Genomic DNA, 20,114 nt, shown 5'->3' with positions numbered 1-20,114 from the left:
CATGTTCTCTATAAGGTGCTGTTTGGATCCTGAACTTATTTTAGACCATTGCATTTCTTGGAGGTCAATGGTAAGACACTGATTTACATCAGCTGAAGCTCTTGCCAAGAGTTGTGTGGTAGGCTGGATCCTTTCTCCGAAGACTAATTGGAGGCCATCAAACTTAATTTTGGCTACTTTAGGTTCAGTCTGTCTCTCTGCAAGACCAGTGAAGCTTTCCTGCTTTTCACTTCTCTTAGATTTCAGTTGTAACATGTAATGCTGGCTTTCAATTGTAATTTCAAAGCATGTGCGGGGTGCAGCGCTGTATCCAGACCCGACTGGACAATGGGGTGTGCCTGTACATCTGTGTGCAATTCCCTCGCCTGTGCTCCGTGATGCAAACCACTTTTGATGTCAGGAATATTCAGAAACACTGTGTTACTCCTAGGCCTACACTAGAGAAAAGGCTCAGCTCCATCCAGGGTGAGGCTCTGCTGCAGGATTAGTGGTTGGTGGCATCTCCCAAACTGTCCCTTCCACTCCGTGTGCAGGCTGAAAGGGTTTCATGTGCAAAACCTGTTAGGGTGTTTCAAATCCTACCGTTTGTCTTTCTTTTCCAGGTGATGAATGTTTGTATGAGAGCTTTCCAGAACTTCCCTTGGGGGAAATGCCAGAAGCTGATGGAGAGGCTGCAAATGTCCAGTGTCCAACATCCATCAGCATCCAAGAGCCGTCTTCTCCAGCGACCTCCAGTGAAGCTTTCACACCCAAGGAGAGCTCTCCTTACAAGGCTCCAATATACATTCCTGATGACATTCCCATTCCTTCAGAGTTTGAGCTGAGAGAATCCAACATTCCTGGAGCAGGATTAGGGATATGGACCAAAAGGAAGATTGAAGCAGGGGAAAAATTTGGCCCTTTTGTAGGAGAGCAGCGGCCACACCTGAAAGATCCTAGTTATGGCTGGGAGGTAAGACGTTGTACATTCTTTTGGTCTGTTGAGTTCTTGTGTGTCTATTTATAAACACAGAAATATTTGCAGAATTTGAATCTTATTCTGCAGCAGCCAAACCATATTTATGTACACAAACTGCTTCGTGGCCTTTTGGGGTTTTCTGGATGGAGATGAGTGTAAATTGAAAAAGAAAAGAGTCAGAAATTAATATTGTTCTTCATGCTTGAAATCTGGGTGGATATTGGCAGGTGACGATCCTTTTGAGGAAAGTGAGGAAAAAATGCTGTTGGAACATTTCTATACCGTTTTTAATCAGGTCTTGGATAGTTCTGCATTATGTCTCTGGGTGAGGAATTTGCAAAATCACTGCATTACAGGTTTGAAATGAAACTGGGTGCTGTTTTCAGGGTTGTGAATTGCCACCTTCTGTCAACAATTATTAAAATAGCCCTTAAATTTAGTGATGTATGGCTAAACTTGCTATTGAACAACTTTGTGCTGCTAGGGGGCTTCAAAAGCTGGGGAGTTGATCCTGCTTCCGTTTTACTTAATGGGAATTCTGCCACTCATTTGGTGAAGTAGGTTTGGATGCTAGTGCCATACCCAGCACATATGGGAATGGTGTGGTTCGTGTTACTTCTGCTGATGCTTTGGGAAATCCTTTCCCTGAAGGAGCTCATGGACTCTTTTGTGAGTACAGGTGTTGGATCTTGCTTTCCCTGCCTTCAGGGACAGCATTTTCCTCACTGTGATATCCCTGAGGATCTGGCTGATCTCCTGGTCCATGGTCAGGTCAGGGATTCAGACATCAAGTGGTGCTGCTGTTGTGTTATGATGTAACAAATGTTCCTGCATGGTTTTATTCATCGTTTCAACAATGTGCTGTAGGAACAGAGCACAATCTCTGCTTTCCATCTGTACGTTTCCTTTGGTTTCTGATAAGGGGAGCCATGCAGGGTTTGCGTGGCTCTCCAGGGGCACGCCTGACCTCTGGAGAGATGGGAGTTCATTTTCCCAGGAAAAGTGGAGCTTCATTGTGGAGCAGAGCCTTCTGCAGATATGGTGGAAAATGGAAGCTTGATTTGCTCTTAACTATCCATAAAAACTCAGGGAGTTCATGGCAAACTTTCCATCCAGCTGTTTAAACTCTTGTGAGACCTGCGACAATGTGACAGAATAGTGTCAGGAGAAATCATAGACTTGGCAGAACTCTACTTAGTTAACAGACTGTGATGCAATATAATTGCTAGTGAGAAGTCTTTATCATTTGGAAAAGGCACCAGGAAACCATAAAATTTGACCTTTCACCACACCACAATTAAGCTCAAATATTGATAACAGAAATTAAAGCGAAACTGTTGATACACGGCTGTACTTGCAGGTTTAACATTTTTCCAAAATTAGGGTATTTTAGAGTGGACAATCAAGTGCTGTAGGACAGGATAATCCCACTAAGGCTGAGGGAAACCCATCTAGCTTTTCGCACCCTTAGATGCTGGCAATATGCTACAATATTAGAGACTGGTTTTCCTGCTTGGAATATTTCAGATTTTGGGGTCTGTGATATTCAGACAAGAAATTAATATCTTGATAGTGCTGGAAGCCCAGCTGGCAGCCTGAATCCCTTTCAAGCTGCAGGACTTGTGCCATTTGAATAGTGAATTTTATTTGGGACAGCTGGGGCAAGCTATTGAAAAGTGTTGGAGCAAAATCACACAAAATCAACAGTCAAGTCCCTCTGCCATTTGGTCACTCACCCAGAAGTATTCTGTGGTGCTTAGAGGATCTTGAAACTGAATATTTTTTCCAACAAGTGGGTTAAATACACTTACTGTATTGAAGAGAGACAAAGAAATTCTGGTTAGCAGAGTTTGCACAGTGAGTAAAATGGCACAAGAGTGATGGCTGGGGCTAGAGGAGGGATGTGGGGGAATCTGTAGTGCTGGAGAGAACTTCAGTGATGCTCATTCCACCCAGATGCTCATCATCACACTCCTCAGGAATCCACCACTTCCTGGGGCCTGTGCTTTGGACATTAAACAGGGAAAGAAGCTGATACTGGTGTGCGGGCTCAGGCAGTGCTAAAGGCACTGTGGGATGGGAGGAAAACTATCATTACTGAGGTTTAAGTATGGTCTTTAAGCTTTTCTGGTGCTGTTGTTTTCTGCTTAAATGGGCACTTTTGAGAAATAAGGTGTATGTCCAGCCAGGTGCCAACAAGCCAGTTAACAAATGAGAATTCATTCTGCTGTTGCTGGTAATCAAGGTGAAATTTCCTTTCAATCTTAAATGGAAGAAGGATAGAACCAAAGTCTCTGTGTGGCGCTGGGTGTGGGTTTTAAGTGACTTTTTAGTGTAAGAGGTTTTAAAATCTTTCCACTTGTTTGATGAGTGAATTCTATTGATGCAGATTGTGACATGGTATACTCTCTCAAGTTGGATTGCCTGTAATTCCTGGGGTAGTTCTTGGTGCTATAGAAGCCAGCTGGTGACTTCAGAAGGAAAGATGTCCCAACCTGCTCATGTTGGTTCTACTCCCATAGGCCAAGAAAGTGTTTTGCTGTGTCCAGGCACTCATTCCTTCACTGCTTGTCTGCAGTGCTCCAAAAAATACATAGTGGGCTTGCACCATTGCTACTATTTGTGTACTTACCTCTTGAGTAGACTCCCCTGTGATTGCAGAGAGGATGATTAAGTTACTTATAAAAATACAATCTTTTCATTTAATCTGAGTTTAAGCTGGGACACTGAATGTACAATGGTGTACATTCAAAGGTGGGGTTTTTTTTGAGGAAAAAAAACATTAAAACAGTTTTGTATGGAGAGATGGACATCTTCCTCAGCCTTTTTCTGATGTTGCACATATTACCCATTTTGTTATGAAACATTTGCTCCGTTTTTGCAACTGTTTAGTATTGCTAGATAGTCCAAAATCTTACATATAAAATTTAACCGAAAACCCTACATTCAACTTGGAGAGAAGAGTTTGCAATTGCACACACATTTGGACTGTAACTACATTTTTGAAAAAAACATTTCTTTCCTTTGCAAAAGCTTGTCATAGTTTTGGGTGTTTCCAGCTGTGGGATACTTCTGACTTCCAGTTTTTGTGGCTGATATACATCTGAGTTGATACTGGGATTAGTCTGGAAGAGAAGTGGAAGCTGAGGGAACTGCTGCTGTTGAATTCTGCAGCCGGGCAGTTGATGATAAAGAAAAATTTTCTGCATCAGGCCGAGGAATTTCATGGAGCCTGTTCCTACATTCCCCTATAGCAAGACTCCCTATGGGATCAACACAGAGTTCTGTCAGAGCAAGCCCAAGAAAACAATGTCTATTGTGTCCATTTATCCAGTTCAGCCATAAAACACACTTTGGGACAAAAAGAATTTGTTGTGATATAGTCGCGCTTGGGTCATGATTAGAGTGCTGTAGATCAGTTTAAATGAAAAGCCATAAATTTGAATTTTATCTCATTTTGTGGGGCTGGAGTTGAGCATTATCTAATCAGGTATTGGTTAGCTGGAGTACAAATCGAACAGGGGGTCACCGGACAAGGGGAAAGGTCGAGCTTTTTTGCAGTTTGTCACGAGGGTTTTAGTATTTGCCGGCAGCCCGAATATCCGAGGGGGTCGGGAGGCTGTTGCTCGGTGCTTGTTTGAAAAGGGAAAATTGACTGCTGCTTAATCAACAAAGAAAATAAGCTTTTAAGGGATGGCAGTAATTTTTTTTAAACAAAAGCAAGGGAACGCAAATTTAGTGATTTCATCATGGTTCATGCCCTGCTATGAAAAACAACTGGGAGAGGATTTCAAAGCAAGGCTTTGAGTAGGTCGCCAAAGCACACGCACCTACCTTGGACCAGAGGACAGCCAACATCCCAAATCAGGTCTCTTGCTGCTCCAGCAAACTCAAAGTCTCATTCATAAGAACAAATTCTTCACCGCTCTTTTGATCCTAAACTTTTATTTCTTTACTAGGAGGGCAAAACCAGGAGCAATAAACTCTAATAAATCAAACCTGTCACAGAAGTAAAAAAAAAAAAATATTTTAGAGCTTTATAAAGCAGCATATAATCTGTTTATAGAGCAGAGTATATTTTCCTGTCATGCCAGGGAGGCTGAAAAACAACTCATATTTGGTAGAGTATGCTTGAGCTGATGCTATTACTTCTAAATGGAAATTAGGAGGCCATTTGGCTATTTATTTATGTCTCCTCTAACATTTTTCATGTGGGTCCTTTGAGAAAACTGCACAGCTTCCTAAAAATTGTTCTGGAGTACAAGCTTCCCACTGTTTTGTAGGGACTGGAATAGTTGCAGTCTGAAGCTTTAACTCTGCACTCTCTTTCTTTCTTTTGGCAGTTTTAAAAATCAAATTTATTCAAGATTCTGGGGTTAGGTGTACCATATATTGCTATAAAAATTAAATAACATGTCAAAAAAAATAGGCTTTTAGAGATGAAATCTAATCTACATGCTCACATATCTGGGTTGTAGCATCTAAACCAATAGCTTGGTTTTCTTAGCATCCAAAGATTTATACTGTAATCAGTGGCAGTTACCAACCAATTCCTATGTACAGATGTTAGTCCCTGTTTTTGGGTCCTTTGGAAAAATCGATGCCAGAATGCTGAAAGCAGCATTTTTTTTTCTTGTTTGTTTTGTTTTTAATAAAAACAGAGCGAAAAGTCTTCCAAATAACTTCCCGTGAAATTCACACATCTTAAAACTCGAGTTAAGCTATTCTTAATAAACAGTGGCAGTACTGAGGGAAATAACTCCCTTGTAGTCAGGAAAATCACTCTGGGAAAGAGCAGTAGATAATCTTTTTTTTCAAAAAGAAAAATAGAAGAACAAAGACTCCATCACTTGTGAATATTTTTCTTTGGGATAGGGAGTGTGTCTTAGTGTTAAACAATAAAACCCTTGATTTTCTGCTGTTGTTTGACACTTTCACACTGCCACTGGTCTGTGACTTTTACAGACCAAATCTTGGCTTTTTCTTGAATTGTTTTCAACAGCATTAATATGCAAAACATCACCACACTCAGCCAGGTGGTTGGAAAGCAGGGGAGTATAATACAGATTCCTTGCCTAGGTTTTCTCCTTTCATATGGATTGCAGCAGCGTAGAGACTCCAGGGATTTTCACAAAATTATTATTGAAGCAAAACCAGAAACAAGGATGTGAGCTATTCTGTTATTTGGAATTGAAAAGGAATTACTTGTTTTGTAGTGGGAGGTGGGGCTGCTTTTTGATCAATACAAGCCCAATCTAGCCTTGCAGAGCGTGTTCTCCCCCAGATCAACAGATCATCCACTCCTGGCAGCTGCAGGTGGGGGTGACATCCTTACCTTGTCTTCAGCACATAGGTGATGCTTTATCCCATTTGGAGCTCAGCTTTGCAAGGCATAGAGCACTCTGGCCGGGGTCCAATAAAGCACTTAGGCACGAGCTTATCATCAACAGGATTACCCAGGTGTTTGAGTTCAGCACGTGCTTAGCTGCCGTGTTAAGCTCTCTGTAAGGGACGCGGCGTTCGGCGCGCACGGGACGGAGTTCACGCCGTGTGTCCTGCCTGGGCTGAGCGTGCACGAGGGTGCTTCAGACAGCCCCTCCAGAGCTGTGCACTAAAAGGACATTGCTGCAAGTGTTACCAGTCTGAATTCTTCTTCTGTTTGCATCTGGGTCTCGTGGTGAGGCTGTGCCTGAGTCAGACACGGCCGCAGCGAGGCAGGCAGATGCTGCATCATGAACAGAGCCCTGCCCTCGCAGTGGATGTCAGCACCATACTCCAGCCAGCTCCCTGGGCTTATCACCAGCTTTCTCCCTGCCTGCAGAACACACAGTTTATAATTGCAAATGAGCAAATATTAGGTCCTTGAATAGCAAGATACGAGCAGGTGGACTTGTCATTCAGTTTGAATTAAATGTATTGACAGCAAAGAGGAGCTGTTGGTCCTTTGGGTTTTTGTGTGGTGGAAGATGCTGAGGACAAGTGGGATCATTCAGCATTAGTCTCTGTTGTTTTTCTTTACTATTCCCTTCTCCTCCACCCTTCAATTCCTCTAATTCTTTGATTAATATGATTAAGCAGAGTCTTGCATGAGGTTGGTGGGATGTGGTGCTGTGTTTTTTTGGGCAAAGACCACAACTTTCCCTTGGTCAGATAAAACTGCTGCTTGCTGGGAGGGGAGCACCAAAGCTCCCTCCTCAGCTGGCCAGTGGAGCTGATCTCAGAAAACCTTCAGACTGATATCACACAAGGGAGCTGAGAGGCTGCAGTGGTTTTTGGAAGGGAGGTGCTGCTCACCCCCATCCTGAGCCAGCTCTGGCACTGGGGCTGTGCTCAGGGGATCTGGCGAGGCTCTGAGCCAACCCAAGGTCAGCGTGGCAACAGCCTCAGGAAAAGGCTTTCAGCCAGTGCAGGAGGCTGAGCAGCTGTTGGTGTGGCACAGCTGGAAAGTCTCACAAAAGCTTTTGTCCCAACGAAACCCAGAATGGGTTGTGTGGAATTGACTCTTTCTCCAGCCACAGTGGATGCTCCACCGTGTCCTTGACCTTGAGGGCAGGAAATCACACATTTCATGGCAGAGTCTAAAGCCACAGAAACCTCTCTGTAGGTCTGTGTGTGTATTGCCCACAAAGCCACTGAGGTTTTAATTTAATCAGGAGGAGCATTAGCTCCTGAAGGAAGCAGAGTGAAACCATAAGGGTCAAGTGGACTTAGAAGTAGGAAGGGGAGAAGGAAGTTTTGTTACCTTCTTCAGAGCAGAACCGAGAGGATGTTTCAGGAATTTGTATTTCTCTTCAGAGCAAAGAGATTTTTATTTATTTAAACACCACCAAGGTAGCTTTTGAGTTCAGTAACATTCTGTCCAAGCAGGTAAGAGCATTCAATTAATAGAGACAAAAGCTGCCACTGGAGTAGATTTGAGATTATCAAATTACAAAGAAAAATAAGTGAGATATGCCAGACATCCCTTTAAAAGACAAAATGGGTAAATTGAATTTAGTCATTAAGAAAGACAACATCAGAAAGAAAAATAAAAAATATTAAACTGAAGAGAATAATAATTGCATCTAATAGAACTGACAAACAATCATAATTCTTCCCATTAAATAAATACGTTATAAAAAATTTATTATGAAATGCCACATTATGCAAGGCAGGATTCAGAGATGAGTTCTTTGCATTAAGTACAGTAGATGCCATTAAGGAAAACAGTCAATATGTCACTAAGCCACGGCCTGTAAAATTAAATTGATTTGGTAAATGTAAGTAAGATAGATCTGTTTGCTTTCATCATCAATTTTGAGTGGGTGAACAGGTGATGTCACCAACCTGGGAGCGATAAAGATGCAGGACCATCTGGAAAGCTTTGTGATGGATGGGCAACTGCTTTTGGATAGTGACAGTGCTGTGGTACTTTGTCACTTGGGATGCAGTACTTAATAACTTTTCAATACCATCATAATAAATTTCACTGCCTTATTAATATAGAAATGGTGAGTTATTACTGTGATGGCTATTGTAAATAACAAGAGATGCAGCTGTCAGAAGCTGATTGTTTGGGCATGTTTCTTTAAGCAACACAGTTGACTTGGGATAATCAACGTATGTCTATATCAGCAGAGTTTATTGCTCTTGTCAAAAGAAAAAGCAGCATTATTCAAAAATTATATGAAGTCCATAATAAACAAGTTTAATATATTATCAGACTTTTCCTATAAGTTTCCTAACATGGGACAATAAATCACTTTTAATAATGCCTTTCTGTGTACAATAATATCCTTATGCTGTAATAATGTCCTTTCCTAACTATTCACCAAACAGAACTTCTGAAAAAACATAAAGGCATCTCGCACCCATCAGAACACTTACAAAATTAAATCTCCCTATTTCATTAACAGGCTTCTTCTGATATAAAGCTGATGGGCTCTAGCTGTGTCTTTCTTTTTTCTGTTTTAATTGAACAGATGTAGTGAAAAGTAATCTACGACAAAGAAATACAGACAAAATTATAACCATGTGTCCCTAAACACTGGCAGGAAAGAGCATCTGTGGGTGTTTTATGAAAGCCCAGCACTGCTCCGTGACATTGCTGCTAATGTCATTGGGCTGAGGGCTGGAGAGAAACAAAATGCATAGATAGCTGTTAGCAGAAGATGAATTACCAGATCAATCATTTAGCACCATTCAGGGTATTACACCATTGTTCCCCAGGAAGATAATTAAATCAATGATGTCTTTCTTATTTGTGTAAAGAGCCACGAACTTGTAAAGAATATCCAAACCTCCTCAAACATATTATTGCTGAATTTTTTTTTTTTTTTTTTTTGTTTAAACCCTACTGACTTTGCCTTTCAGGCTCTAGCTTTGTCCCTCTTTTCAATTAAATGTCTCTCCACCATTTCTATGACTGCTGAAAAGAGAGCCAGCAGTCTATTAACAGGCAATAAAGTTCAGGAAGCCTAAGACTAGTTTCTTGGGTCAGAGGTGAAAATTGCATACTAAATGAAACAAAGGTGTGTCTTGATGGCTCAACAAGCAGTGGAGAGACGAGCATACATGTGGGCAGGAGGAGATGGTCGTCATTAAACAGAAGCAAATGAACACAGGAGTTGGGGTATGGCAAGATGCTTATTAACCCAGATGAACACATGCTCTGCAGAGGACACAGTGCTGAGGTTTGATGTTTAACAATAACATTGCAATCTGGGCATTTGGTCTAGCGAAGACATCACAAAACCTGAAAAACAAAATAAATGCCCGAATTTTGTTTGCTAGAGCCTGCAGATTAGGATATGTTCATCGGGTAAATAAAAGAGTATACTTATTTGGAAATAAAACCAGAAAACAGCAATTGGCTAATAGGGTATTTGTACCCCAGAGAGGATTAATATGGAGCTTTATTGTCGTGACAGCCCTCATATTTCCTGGCTGAATGGTAGGTGGCATGCACAGGAGTGAGGACAGAGGTTGTCACAATCCTGCCTGACTTTAGGTGATTGTGCTACCTTTGGTATATACAATACTCATTAATTTGGGAAAGAAATACAAATGTTAAGTGGCCCTTCCTTTTACAGCACAGACCTCGCGTTTAGTGTGGAAAGATGTAAAAGAGCCCACAAAAAGCATAACATTTCATCAGGTGAAGCCTATGGTGTAAGGGGGCTCTGGTGTATAGTGGGTTTCCCAAAGTGTTGTTCTTAGTCTTAACTTGATGAAGTGTATTGGCAACAGGCACAGAGTGGGCTGAGCTGGGGACCTGGTGTGGAGCTGCTCGGGGTTTCCAAAAGGAGCCTTCAGCACCCTCCTATCTTCTTGAAACAGCCTCACGTGGCCAAATGGGCTTTCCAAAAATGTGGCTATTTGTTATGCGGGTGTTTTACTAAAAAATAAATCGGGATATTAATGTTTTCAAAGAGGTTTGTGGTTGAGGTATTTAAAAACTGTGGTAGTAATGTTGATTTTGTGCAAAAAAAAAAAGGTAAAGATCTCCTGGAGGGGAAAATGGAAGTTTGGGGATGGGAAAGCTTCAGCATTATTGCATTTACAGAAAAGATTCTATAAAGGTAAATTGTAAGTATTGATCTAGTGATAACCTTCAAATAAAGCAAAATTTGCATGTGAATATAGAAAAAGTGATTTTGCTTTCCAGTCTTAACTTGGCATCTTCCTGTTTGGAATATGTTCATGTGTAGGCAGACGAATGAGCAGCTAACATGGAGGAGGGAAAACAATTTTTCTGTCTTGAATGCTAAACCCAGAAATGACCCTACCAAACCCTCTGTGCATGCAGAGCAAAATGGTGTTGATAGCCAAGGTGAGCAGCAATGTGCTCAGTGCCTTGCCTTTGATACACACCTCTCTTGCACAGAGAACAGTATTTTACCATTTCCCCCCAGTTAAGACTGTGTGAAGAGGTATTTTATTATTTGCTTGTAGATCTGTGGTCTCAAATTGTGTTTTCATCTACCTGCTGACCCTGGGCCGTGCACTTCTCTTTACTTCCTTCTCCCTGTTCTCCTCCTCTCATAACTGGTGCTGCTGTTCTCCACGTTGTCCCAAAACCTTGGAGTCAGCAGGAATCCTTGTTCAGTCTTGTAAAAAACATCCTTCTTCTCAGCTTCTTCCAATCTTTTGTATGTCCCATCTATCCCTGCCCTTTATATCTGGCCCTCATCTTCCTCAATTTATTTTTCAGCAGGTCAGCGCCATAACTGCCTCCAGCACTGGCTGGGCACATGGTTTGCTAACCAGCTCTGATTGTCTTTTAGTGGCTGCATATATTTTAGTTTTCTTCTGCATCTTTTCCTTCCTCAGCTCTCCTCATGTCAAGATTTTGTTGTCTCTCAGTTAATTTAATCTTGGGGCTTTCTCCCTGTTGTGGACACAGTTTGCTCATTCCTTCCCACAAACACTTCTCCATGCTTGAAATATCATCAGTTCCAACCTTAGCAGAGCAGCTCAATCCCTACCAGTATAGACCCTCATTATTCCCTTTCAAAAGCTGATTTTCTCAAGTCATCTCACCAATTTGATGGCTGGCATTGTTGCAAAAAAGGCAACATCTCAACTTCCCTCATTAAAGCCCTTTTCCCTCACACTAATGCAAACAGAGATGAATAAAACATGTTTTAGGCAGATTTCACAATAGTTTAAATAATTATTTGAAGATTATGACTTTAACAGAAGCTTCTGTGAGTAAAGAAACCCTCGTGGTAGGTATTTAGCTCAGGGAGAGTGACTTGTTTGGCATTTGCATTCGAATACTTTTGTGCTTCTGGAGCAATTTTAAGACTGGACTATCTGATCCCACCACCCATGACAACAATGCAGAAGTAGAAAATGAAAATTCTGGTTTTCAGCCCCAGCATTCCTGAATAAAATTTAGCTGATTGCAAGAGTATCATTTTTGGGTGTGATTTTTTAGTGGGTTTGAGTTTGAAAGGGTTTAGAATAGGTGCTTGAGCAGCTTTTGTCCCCATGCTAATACCCCCGCAGCAGTGGGAGTCAGGAGGAGTGAAATGATGACCTGAAATAGCAGACGGCTCCAAACAGAGCTGGATTAATGTGAAATGGGGCCCTGGTCCCATCCAGGCAGGAAAGCTTCAGCCAGCCTGGAGGCACCCGTGCCTTGTCCCATCCAGCATCCCCACCAGCAAACCCCAGCCCCTGCTCCTTCTGCAGCACAGAAATCCCCCAAAGTGGTCTCCAGCAGCCCTGAGAGCATGATGAGCCCTGTGCCATGCTGAGCAAAAAGCAGCAGAGGGATTAAAACCCAATTTGCCCATATTCTCATGGGCTTTGTAGAATTTTTTTTTTTTTTGTGTGTAACTTACACATTTGATGTGTTTGGAAAGGCTCAGTGGTACCGTTCCTCCTCCTGTGATATTGCCAGGCTCGCTCTGCAATGCTGAGGAAGAAAAAAAACACCCCAGCCTTAGTGTTGGGAATTATAAATAATTTGATGCAACAGGTTTAAGTTACCATTTTTGTGGTGAAAAGAAAAGCTTAGCATGATCCAGATTTTCCTTGGTTTCCTCCCATTCTGCTTAGAAGCAGAGGTATTCACATTTCTTTGTCTAACAGTTTTATAATGTCTTAAGAGATTAACAGTGAGCATGAATGAGGGGCTGAGGATTAGACGACAAAAAGCCCGAGCCGTCCACTACCTTGTTTGCACATTTTACATTTTTCAGCATTGCCGAGCGAGTATAGAAACTAAGGAAAGATAATAAGGACCAGAGTCCCAAAAGTGTTTAGTGATTCAAAAAAATTCAGATGCCATGTCAGAACTGACAGAATGATGGAGCATTATGTGGCAGGACCCACTTTTTTGTCTTAGGGTAAGCTCTCGCCCTGAGTGAATGCAGATGTTATCGCAGGATCCCAGACAGACAGTCAGTGAAATGTGACAGGCTGTCAGCAAAGTTACACTACGTTGAGTTTGCTAAAATATCCCCAAGCTTCATGCATGGCCTTTAAAAATTATTATAATATATATTTTTAATTTCATACATGTATATTTTAATAGATATTTATATAAATAGATTAATACAGATATTTAAATATATATTTATTTTTATTTTATATCTATATATATGTAAAAAACTCTTAGCTCAATCAGTTGGGAGGTTAAAAAAAAAATAAAGGATGAAAAAATAAATGGTTACAGTAACCTTTCCAATCAGGGATCCTTTGAATGGTTCAGACGTGGCTGTAAAAGTTTTTTTAAGAGTAGAGGGAAAATGATTATCTGAAATATTTGGAAGGTTATGTTGGCATCAGTGAGATTTGTAGAGGCAAAGCACAGGGTAAGGCTGTTAACCACATGTCAGAGTGTGTCAGTCATTCCCTGAATGATTTGGGTATTTACCCCTGTGAAGTGCTTAGGCAAATCAGTAATAGCAGCCAGCAGAAGTAAACCTTGCCCGTGCTCAGCTTGGTTTTCTCTTTAGCAGGGTATCAGCTTCAAAACAGGGGAGTTATAAGCAATTATAATTCCTTTACTGTTTTTTGGGGTTTTTTTAAACCTCAAAATTAGATGCAAACAAGCTGGTAAAATTGCAAGCTGAATAGTAAAAAGGACATCAAGTGAACTGATTAAAACATGCTCAGAAAAATAAAAATATATGTCAGGGCAAATCAATGTAAATGCTCTGAATTCAGATGCTCTGAAGTCATAATGAGGCTCAGAAAATGACTTTTGTTTTGAATTTTGAGTCTGCAAGAGATATTTGATTTGTAAATATTGTAACAAGATATAAGATTTTAAAATTTTGTGTAGAAAAAGAAAGGGCTCCCTTCTCCATAACCCAAAATATTTAGCTTTCAAGGAATATGCAGGGAGGTGACGTTATTTATGTGCCAATATACTTGCAGGACTGTGCTTGCCGTTTTCTTCTTTTAATACTTCATTATGTAGAAAATATAAATATAATCTGGGAAAGTCAAATATTTTTATAGATGCAATTGATTTTCTCTTTTGAATTAGGACAGACTCAGATTCAAGCTTTTACATAATTAGAGGACAGGGAGCCTAAAATACTGATGTTTTCAATTTGTTTCACAGCTTTATTTTAAAGGTATATTTCCTTCTACGGGTTAGTAGATTTTGATTTGAAAATGCTAAAGTAAATTGCATATCTCTTTTGTAAGTAATTATCTATATCATTCAGAGAAACCCCTTAATAGTCTGTATTCTTGTCTTACTGTTAGCTTAAGCCTAAATTTAATGAGAAGGCTGTTTATAGTGGCACAAACTAATATATTTTGCTAGAATAGGAGTTGCAGTATGTTTGTTCTCCTGGAAGCAGAGCAGAATAATGCATGTGATTTATAATCAATTTAGGTCTGCTTTGGAATAAGATGATCTTGCATTATTTGTTTCCATACACTGGAAATATTAATTTACTTCTAGAGGCAGGGGAGAAAGGCAAACGTAGGCAGCCACAATTTAGTGCAATTTGTGTTACAACAAAATGTATTACCAGCCAACACAACAACCTTCCGGGCTGGGAAAAATGGGATGCAAAGACACTTAGGAGATAACATCTCACATAGGGTTTTTGCAAAAAACTCCCCCCAACAAGCCCTCGAAGTAAACAATCCAACTAAATTATGCATATGGAGGAAATGATTGAGAATATGTTTAGCTGGTAATCGCACTCATGCCGAAGTTTTAAATTTCATCTGTCTGCTCAGATCTATTGTGATCCATTAAGTGGCTTCCTTTTTTTCTGACAAATTGAATGCTGCAACTGCAAGGAGCTCTTTTGTTCTTTTAATTCAGTCAGCATGGAAATGATTTTCTCATTTCAGGCCCTTTTCTGTCCTCTCTTCATTGTGTCAATAAAATAGAGTTGTGCAGAGCTGCTCTAATCAGCTTAGAGTGCTAATTCATTGCACTGGGATGCTATCTGGGTCCGGCTACAGGTGGGCACTATAAGGGGTCAGTCTCCAGGGGAGTCTAATTGTGTCTCTCTTGGGTCTTGTTTGCAGAATAACTCAAATCTCAAACCCTGGCTTAAGAAAGGAAGGAAAAAATGCACAAACACAGGCGTGCAGGGGCACAAAACATTCCTGGATGCACCACACGGTCTCGTGGTTGTTTCTGTTTTGACACTGGGGAAGGGAGTGTTTTAGTCCAGTGGTAAAAGATTAATAGGAAACTTTGTAGATAAATTTTAAAATTTGTGTGGGAACGTGGTCATTTTGAGATATAGGTGTGCAAGAGGGAAAGGAATGCCTTGGTGCTGGTGAGGGATTGGGGGGAGTCTTGCCTCTAAATTTTTGAGGCTTTCAAAAAGAAAATATTGGAATAACAAATCCCCACTGCATGTGTCGCTTTTGAACAAGCTTTTTGCCAGGCACGAGGGCAGGTTGAGTATGGGGAGGGGTCTGCCCAGCACTGGGGAGCCCAGGGGACCCTGGGGTGAGCGAGGCAGGGACCCTGGGTGCCCCAGTCCCACTCCAGAGCCTGAGCCCGTGGCATCCCCTTCCTCCCAGCGTGGAGGGGCTGTGCTGACAGCAGGAGGTGATGCTTTCTGCTGGGGACTTGGGGTCTTGTGTTGGGTTATGTCAGAGAAGAGACTGGGAATGACCAAGAGAGGATCAGTACGAATATTAACAAATATTGTGCAGTTTGGCCTCATAACTGTCCCTAGCACAAGACAAGCAGGCTGCAGGCTTTGCTGGTTTGGTTTTGGTTTTTTGAATAGATGTTTTTGTGTTTACCGCCAATCACAAAAAAACCCCCAAAAAAAACCAGCCCCAAAACAAAACAACCAACCCCTGAGAAAAGAGGCACTGATGGGGAGAAGGGGAGGGAATTCCCAAGTCAATCTCCTGTTTCTTGCCTCCTTGTCCCAGGGTGGCAGTGTGGGAGCATTTGCCCTGTGCTGTGTCCTTGTCTCTGCCAGCTCTGCATCCCTAGAGCAGCTCTGGCATCTCTCTCATCAAGCACTGGGCAGAAACTGCCCAAATTTCCCAGACAGACATGCTAGATGCTGCCAAGTATCCTCCTGAAGCAAGGCCAGCAACCCCAGCACAGCTCTGCTCCCAGCACTTGCTATGCAAGCCAACAGAGCCGGGCATAGATGTGTTACAGGTTTCATACCAAAAATTTCTCAGTGCCTTAAGGATGGCAGAGCAGCCCTGGCACATGCCCTAGCTGGGGAGGAAGGGCAGAGCAGTCAGTGACTCTGTGGAAAGAAAAATGCAGTAAAAATGCTAAAGAAAGCTGAACAAATCATAAATTTCCTTAATAGTGCAGCAAGAGGTGAAAGGCTGTTTATTTGGACAGCATTTTGCTTTTAAATTAGCATGAAGATTTTCCCACAGAATGCATTTCCCTTGCCCATAATTGCTTATGAAAAAAAAAAAAAAAGTGGGCACTTTTTGGAATTACTTTAAAAATTTCACTTCTGGAAAAGAAAAATACTGGGCTCCTCCCAGACTCTTTTTTGCCTTCATGTGACTGAGGTGCTCAGTGGTTTGTGTGCAGGAAAAGTGAACAGGTCATGGCTGTGGCACGTGGCCATAGGGCAGGGGCAGATCCTCTCCTGGAGCACAGGGAGGATCCTCCCTGGATCTGGGGAACGGGGATGTGACAAAGTCTCCCTAAAGCTGGTGGAAGTTGGTGTCTTTTCCACAGAGAAGCCAGTACTAACTCAGAAATGCAAAATGGCTCTGCAGGGCATCAAAGCCTCATCCTTGCCTACTTCCACGATTGCAACCCTTCTCTCCAAGCTCAGCCTGGCTGAGTTTGGGCAGGACTGTTCCCCATGGGTGGATTTCCTACAGGAGCTGCTGCTCTTTGTGGTTTTGTGGCAGAGCCGGCACCATGAAAATTAATTAACATACCTGAAGACACCCCTGAGCAGGAAATCGTGGTGCTGCTCTGTCTTTCAGGGGTGAATAGGATCTCTCTATTATCAAAAACTCCATCAGGGAAGAGGAAATTAAGTTCCTAATTAGACAGTGTCCAAAGGAAGAAGTGAGGCATTGAAGAGATGAAGAAAATTGAGAGGTAGCTGATGCCCGTATCAGGCTAATGATAGAAAAGGAAATAGTAGAGCTTGAAAGGTCGCTGACCTTATTAGGCTTGGAGAAAAGTAGTAGATCTTCAAAAGCTTTCACCTATGATAGGTTGACAATGTGTGAAGTTCTCAAGATGGTCAGAGAGGAAAGACAGCCCAGAAAGAGCATGGGAACAAATTAGGCAGATTACAGTGAGCTGCAGAGATACAGCATGAAAAGCATATTTAGAAAAGAAGGGGATTCAAAGGAGAAACAGCCAGAAATGTTTCATTTCTTGGTGAGATCTATTTTCACTAGGAGTACAGGATTTTCTTTCCCACTTAGTAATTTTATTTTTTTTACCATCAATTAAACTTGGTAATGATCCCTCGCTGGGTTTAACATTTCCCTAATGAAGTATTTGCTTTCTGCTAAACTGAAATATTTCAGTGGTAGCCAACTCTGAATATTAACTTCAGTGAGATGAAGATAGTGTTGCTAATAATAACTTCAACATTAGTTTTTGAATATAAGAACACTCAGTGAAAGCACTGCAGACCCCTTAGTGGCAAGAGACTTTTACCTTGGAATACCAAACCTGGCCAGCTGCAGGAATTTTAAAGGCTGTTACAGGCTATTTTCTCAGTAGGTAAAAACTCCCTGGCTCTTTAAATGAGATATTACAAGAAACAAGTCTATAGCAAGTCAAATGAAATGCCCCTAAAGCTTGCCTCCTCCCAGCCTCTCTTCCTGCAGCAGTTTTGTGCTGTCCGTAGGTGATTTCTTGGAGCCAGCAAGGCCTGATTAAAATCCTCCCTGCTGGTTCATGTACAAACATGGCTTTGAGTTTAGAGGGAAAGTTGCTTCTCTGTCTTTCTGGTAAATGCTCAAGTTTTCTTGTTTCGACTGTTAGTAGGAAAGGGGGAGAAGGAATGCAAAGGAGAGGAAATTAAAAATACAACGCTGCACATTTTTCATGCAACAGGACCAGTCCGTTTACAATGTAACATAACAGCAGTTTTTCAATCAAAATAAATGAGGACAAATTCTCTGCTGGTAAAAGTAGATGCAGTGCCATGACTTTCCTTTAACGTAAGCAGCGTATGATCCACTCTAACATAATAAACCCAATGTAAAGGCAGACCATGAAAAAACCTAATTTTTTCCTTTGGTTGTGAGCAAGTTTAAAAGTTTAATGGCTTTTTTTTTTTTTTTTTAAATGCTCTGTGAATAGCAGGGCTGTTTTTAAGTAAACCCTGTTGTATTGTGAACTTAAAAACCCCCTTGCAGTCAAGTGCTACCATGTGGCAATTCACAACTAAGGAAAAGATGCTTCCTGAATTTAAAGCTGATGCTTTTATCATCAGAAGGAAAAACAGACTGAGTGCACTTCCTATCTTTTTCTGGAGTTTGTGGTCCCTTCCTGAAGCACAACCACCATGTAGGACTGCAGCCTGGAGGCCAGAAGTGCTGCTGGAGTGGCCAGGAGAGCAGCATGTCCCTGTTTCCCTCGGGGGGCTCTGTGGAGCAGATTCTGGGTGCTGAGGGTCCCGGAGATGGGGAAGGGCTGCCATCCCTGATTAGATGTGCTCTGTAATAGTATCGTCCTGTTTTCACTCACCACGACAGAACATTTCTACTGGGCTAACAAGGCATGGGGTAATGAGAAACATGCCAAGTTTAAGGGAAAGAGGAGTCAAACCTTCGTACAGGAAACAAATGTGATCAATTACCCCAAGTGCAGAGCTCACAGATACCTTATCTTAAGGCTCCTTAAAATAAGAACTTGATTGCTTCCAAATGCGTCTAAGAAGTCAGTGATAGAAACACATTAATGCGAGAGACACAGGAAATTTTATTACCTCCAAAAATTGTCATTATTACTTGCTTCTGAAGATATGGAGGAATCAACACAACTGTCTAACACATGATCATGGCAATAAATCTATGGCTCCCCATGCATGTGCAGGCTGTATGTAGAAGCAGATTTTCAGCATTACTTTATTGCAGTCATTAAACAATATTTCAAAAAGCGCTACCAGTACTTATCACAACATAAAAATCTCCTTCCTTCCTTCCTTCCTTCCTTCCTTCCTTCCTTCCTTCCTTCCTTCCTTCCTTCCTTCCTTCCTTCCTTCGGTTGACTATTCTTTGTCAGCTCTCCACCATCTGTAGATATCTACTGAACTTAGGCTGGAACTGGAGATAATTAGCCAAAATTTCTGACAATCAGGGTGTTTTCTGAAGATCTGTTAGGAGCAGGGAGAAATGTGCAAAGGCCAGCCCATACTGAGGTATGGCTTTGACCTGAAGATATGTGACTCTCTCCAAGGTTTATAATGTAAGTCTGGAATGCTTAGGACAGGAATATATTGTTTTTCATGGAACTGCTACTGTCAGCAGGGACATCACCCACGGGTGAATTAGCAGGAGAAGGGAAGCCACTGTAGAAAATCTATCAGGCTCTTCCCACGCATGCAATTCCCTTTGGCATCAGCAGGAGTTGTGTGCAAGGTCTGATGGAGTATATGACCTAAAAAATCACAATTCCACTGGAGTCACTGTCTGAGATGAACATGACATCTTGTGCAGAGGCATTTACACAGACTGGAAAGGCAGTTTTGCCACTGGTTTTAACAGGAATAGCACCAGCTTTTTGTGTTTCTACCCATGATGGTGTGCTCCTTAAGAAAGCAGTTTAAAAGCTGAGCTCTCAGGACTGATGCACCTATAAAAAAATGAAAATAAAAATACAGTCTTGGTGGGTTTTGTCAGTAAAGAATCCAAACTGGAGTTCAAAGGTATCTGCTCACATCTGATCGCTTTTGTATAATGTGTACTGAAATGAGTGCTGGAACAGGTAAAGTTTTCTAGACATCTCTTGAGATAGGCATTGCTATGTGTGTTATTGCATCATTCAGCAGGGACTTCTTTCCTTTAAGACATGTTTGCCTCTCTCCTGGCATTGTCTTTAGTTTGGCATTGCTGTTTCATGTTTGACATGAAAAAATGGGTTGTTTAACATTAATGCACATTTACTAATTCCAAAAGAATGAAGTGTTTATCACAAATAGTCATTTAGGTGCAGCTAAACCTTTCAGACATGCTTGTTGCAGTGATGCATGAGGTGGGCATTTCAGAGCAC

General features: G+C 41.5%; 1 protein-coding gene across 6 annotated transcripts in view; it reads left to right on the top strand.

The window, feature by feature from the left end:
- Nucleotides 1–20,114, top strand: part of MECOM (MDS1 and EVI1 complex locus) — a 324,276-nt gene that overhangs the window by 144,236 nt on the left and 159,926 nt on the right. For all 6 annotated transcript variants that reach the window (XM_041467817.1, XM_041467821.1, XM_041467818.1 and 3 more), the window contains exon 2: nt 603–952. In XM_041467817.1, the coding sequence (XP_041323751.1) occupies nt 603–952 (350 nt within the window). The remainder of the gene's footprint in view (nt 1–602; nt 953–20,114) is intronic.

The sequence above is a fragment of the Pyrgilauda ruficollis genome, unplaced genomic scaffold (assembly GCF_017590135.1).
Source record: "Pyrgilauda ruficollis isolate IOZ18807 unplaced genomic scaffold, ASM1759013v1 scaffold21, whole genome shotgun sequence".
NCBI lineage: Eukaryota > Metazoa > Chordata > Aves > Passeriformes > Passeridae > Pyrgilauda > Pyrgilauda ruficollis.
Note: the sequence above shows the minus strand (reverse complement) of the source record. Positions and strands in the feature narration are given on the sequence as shown.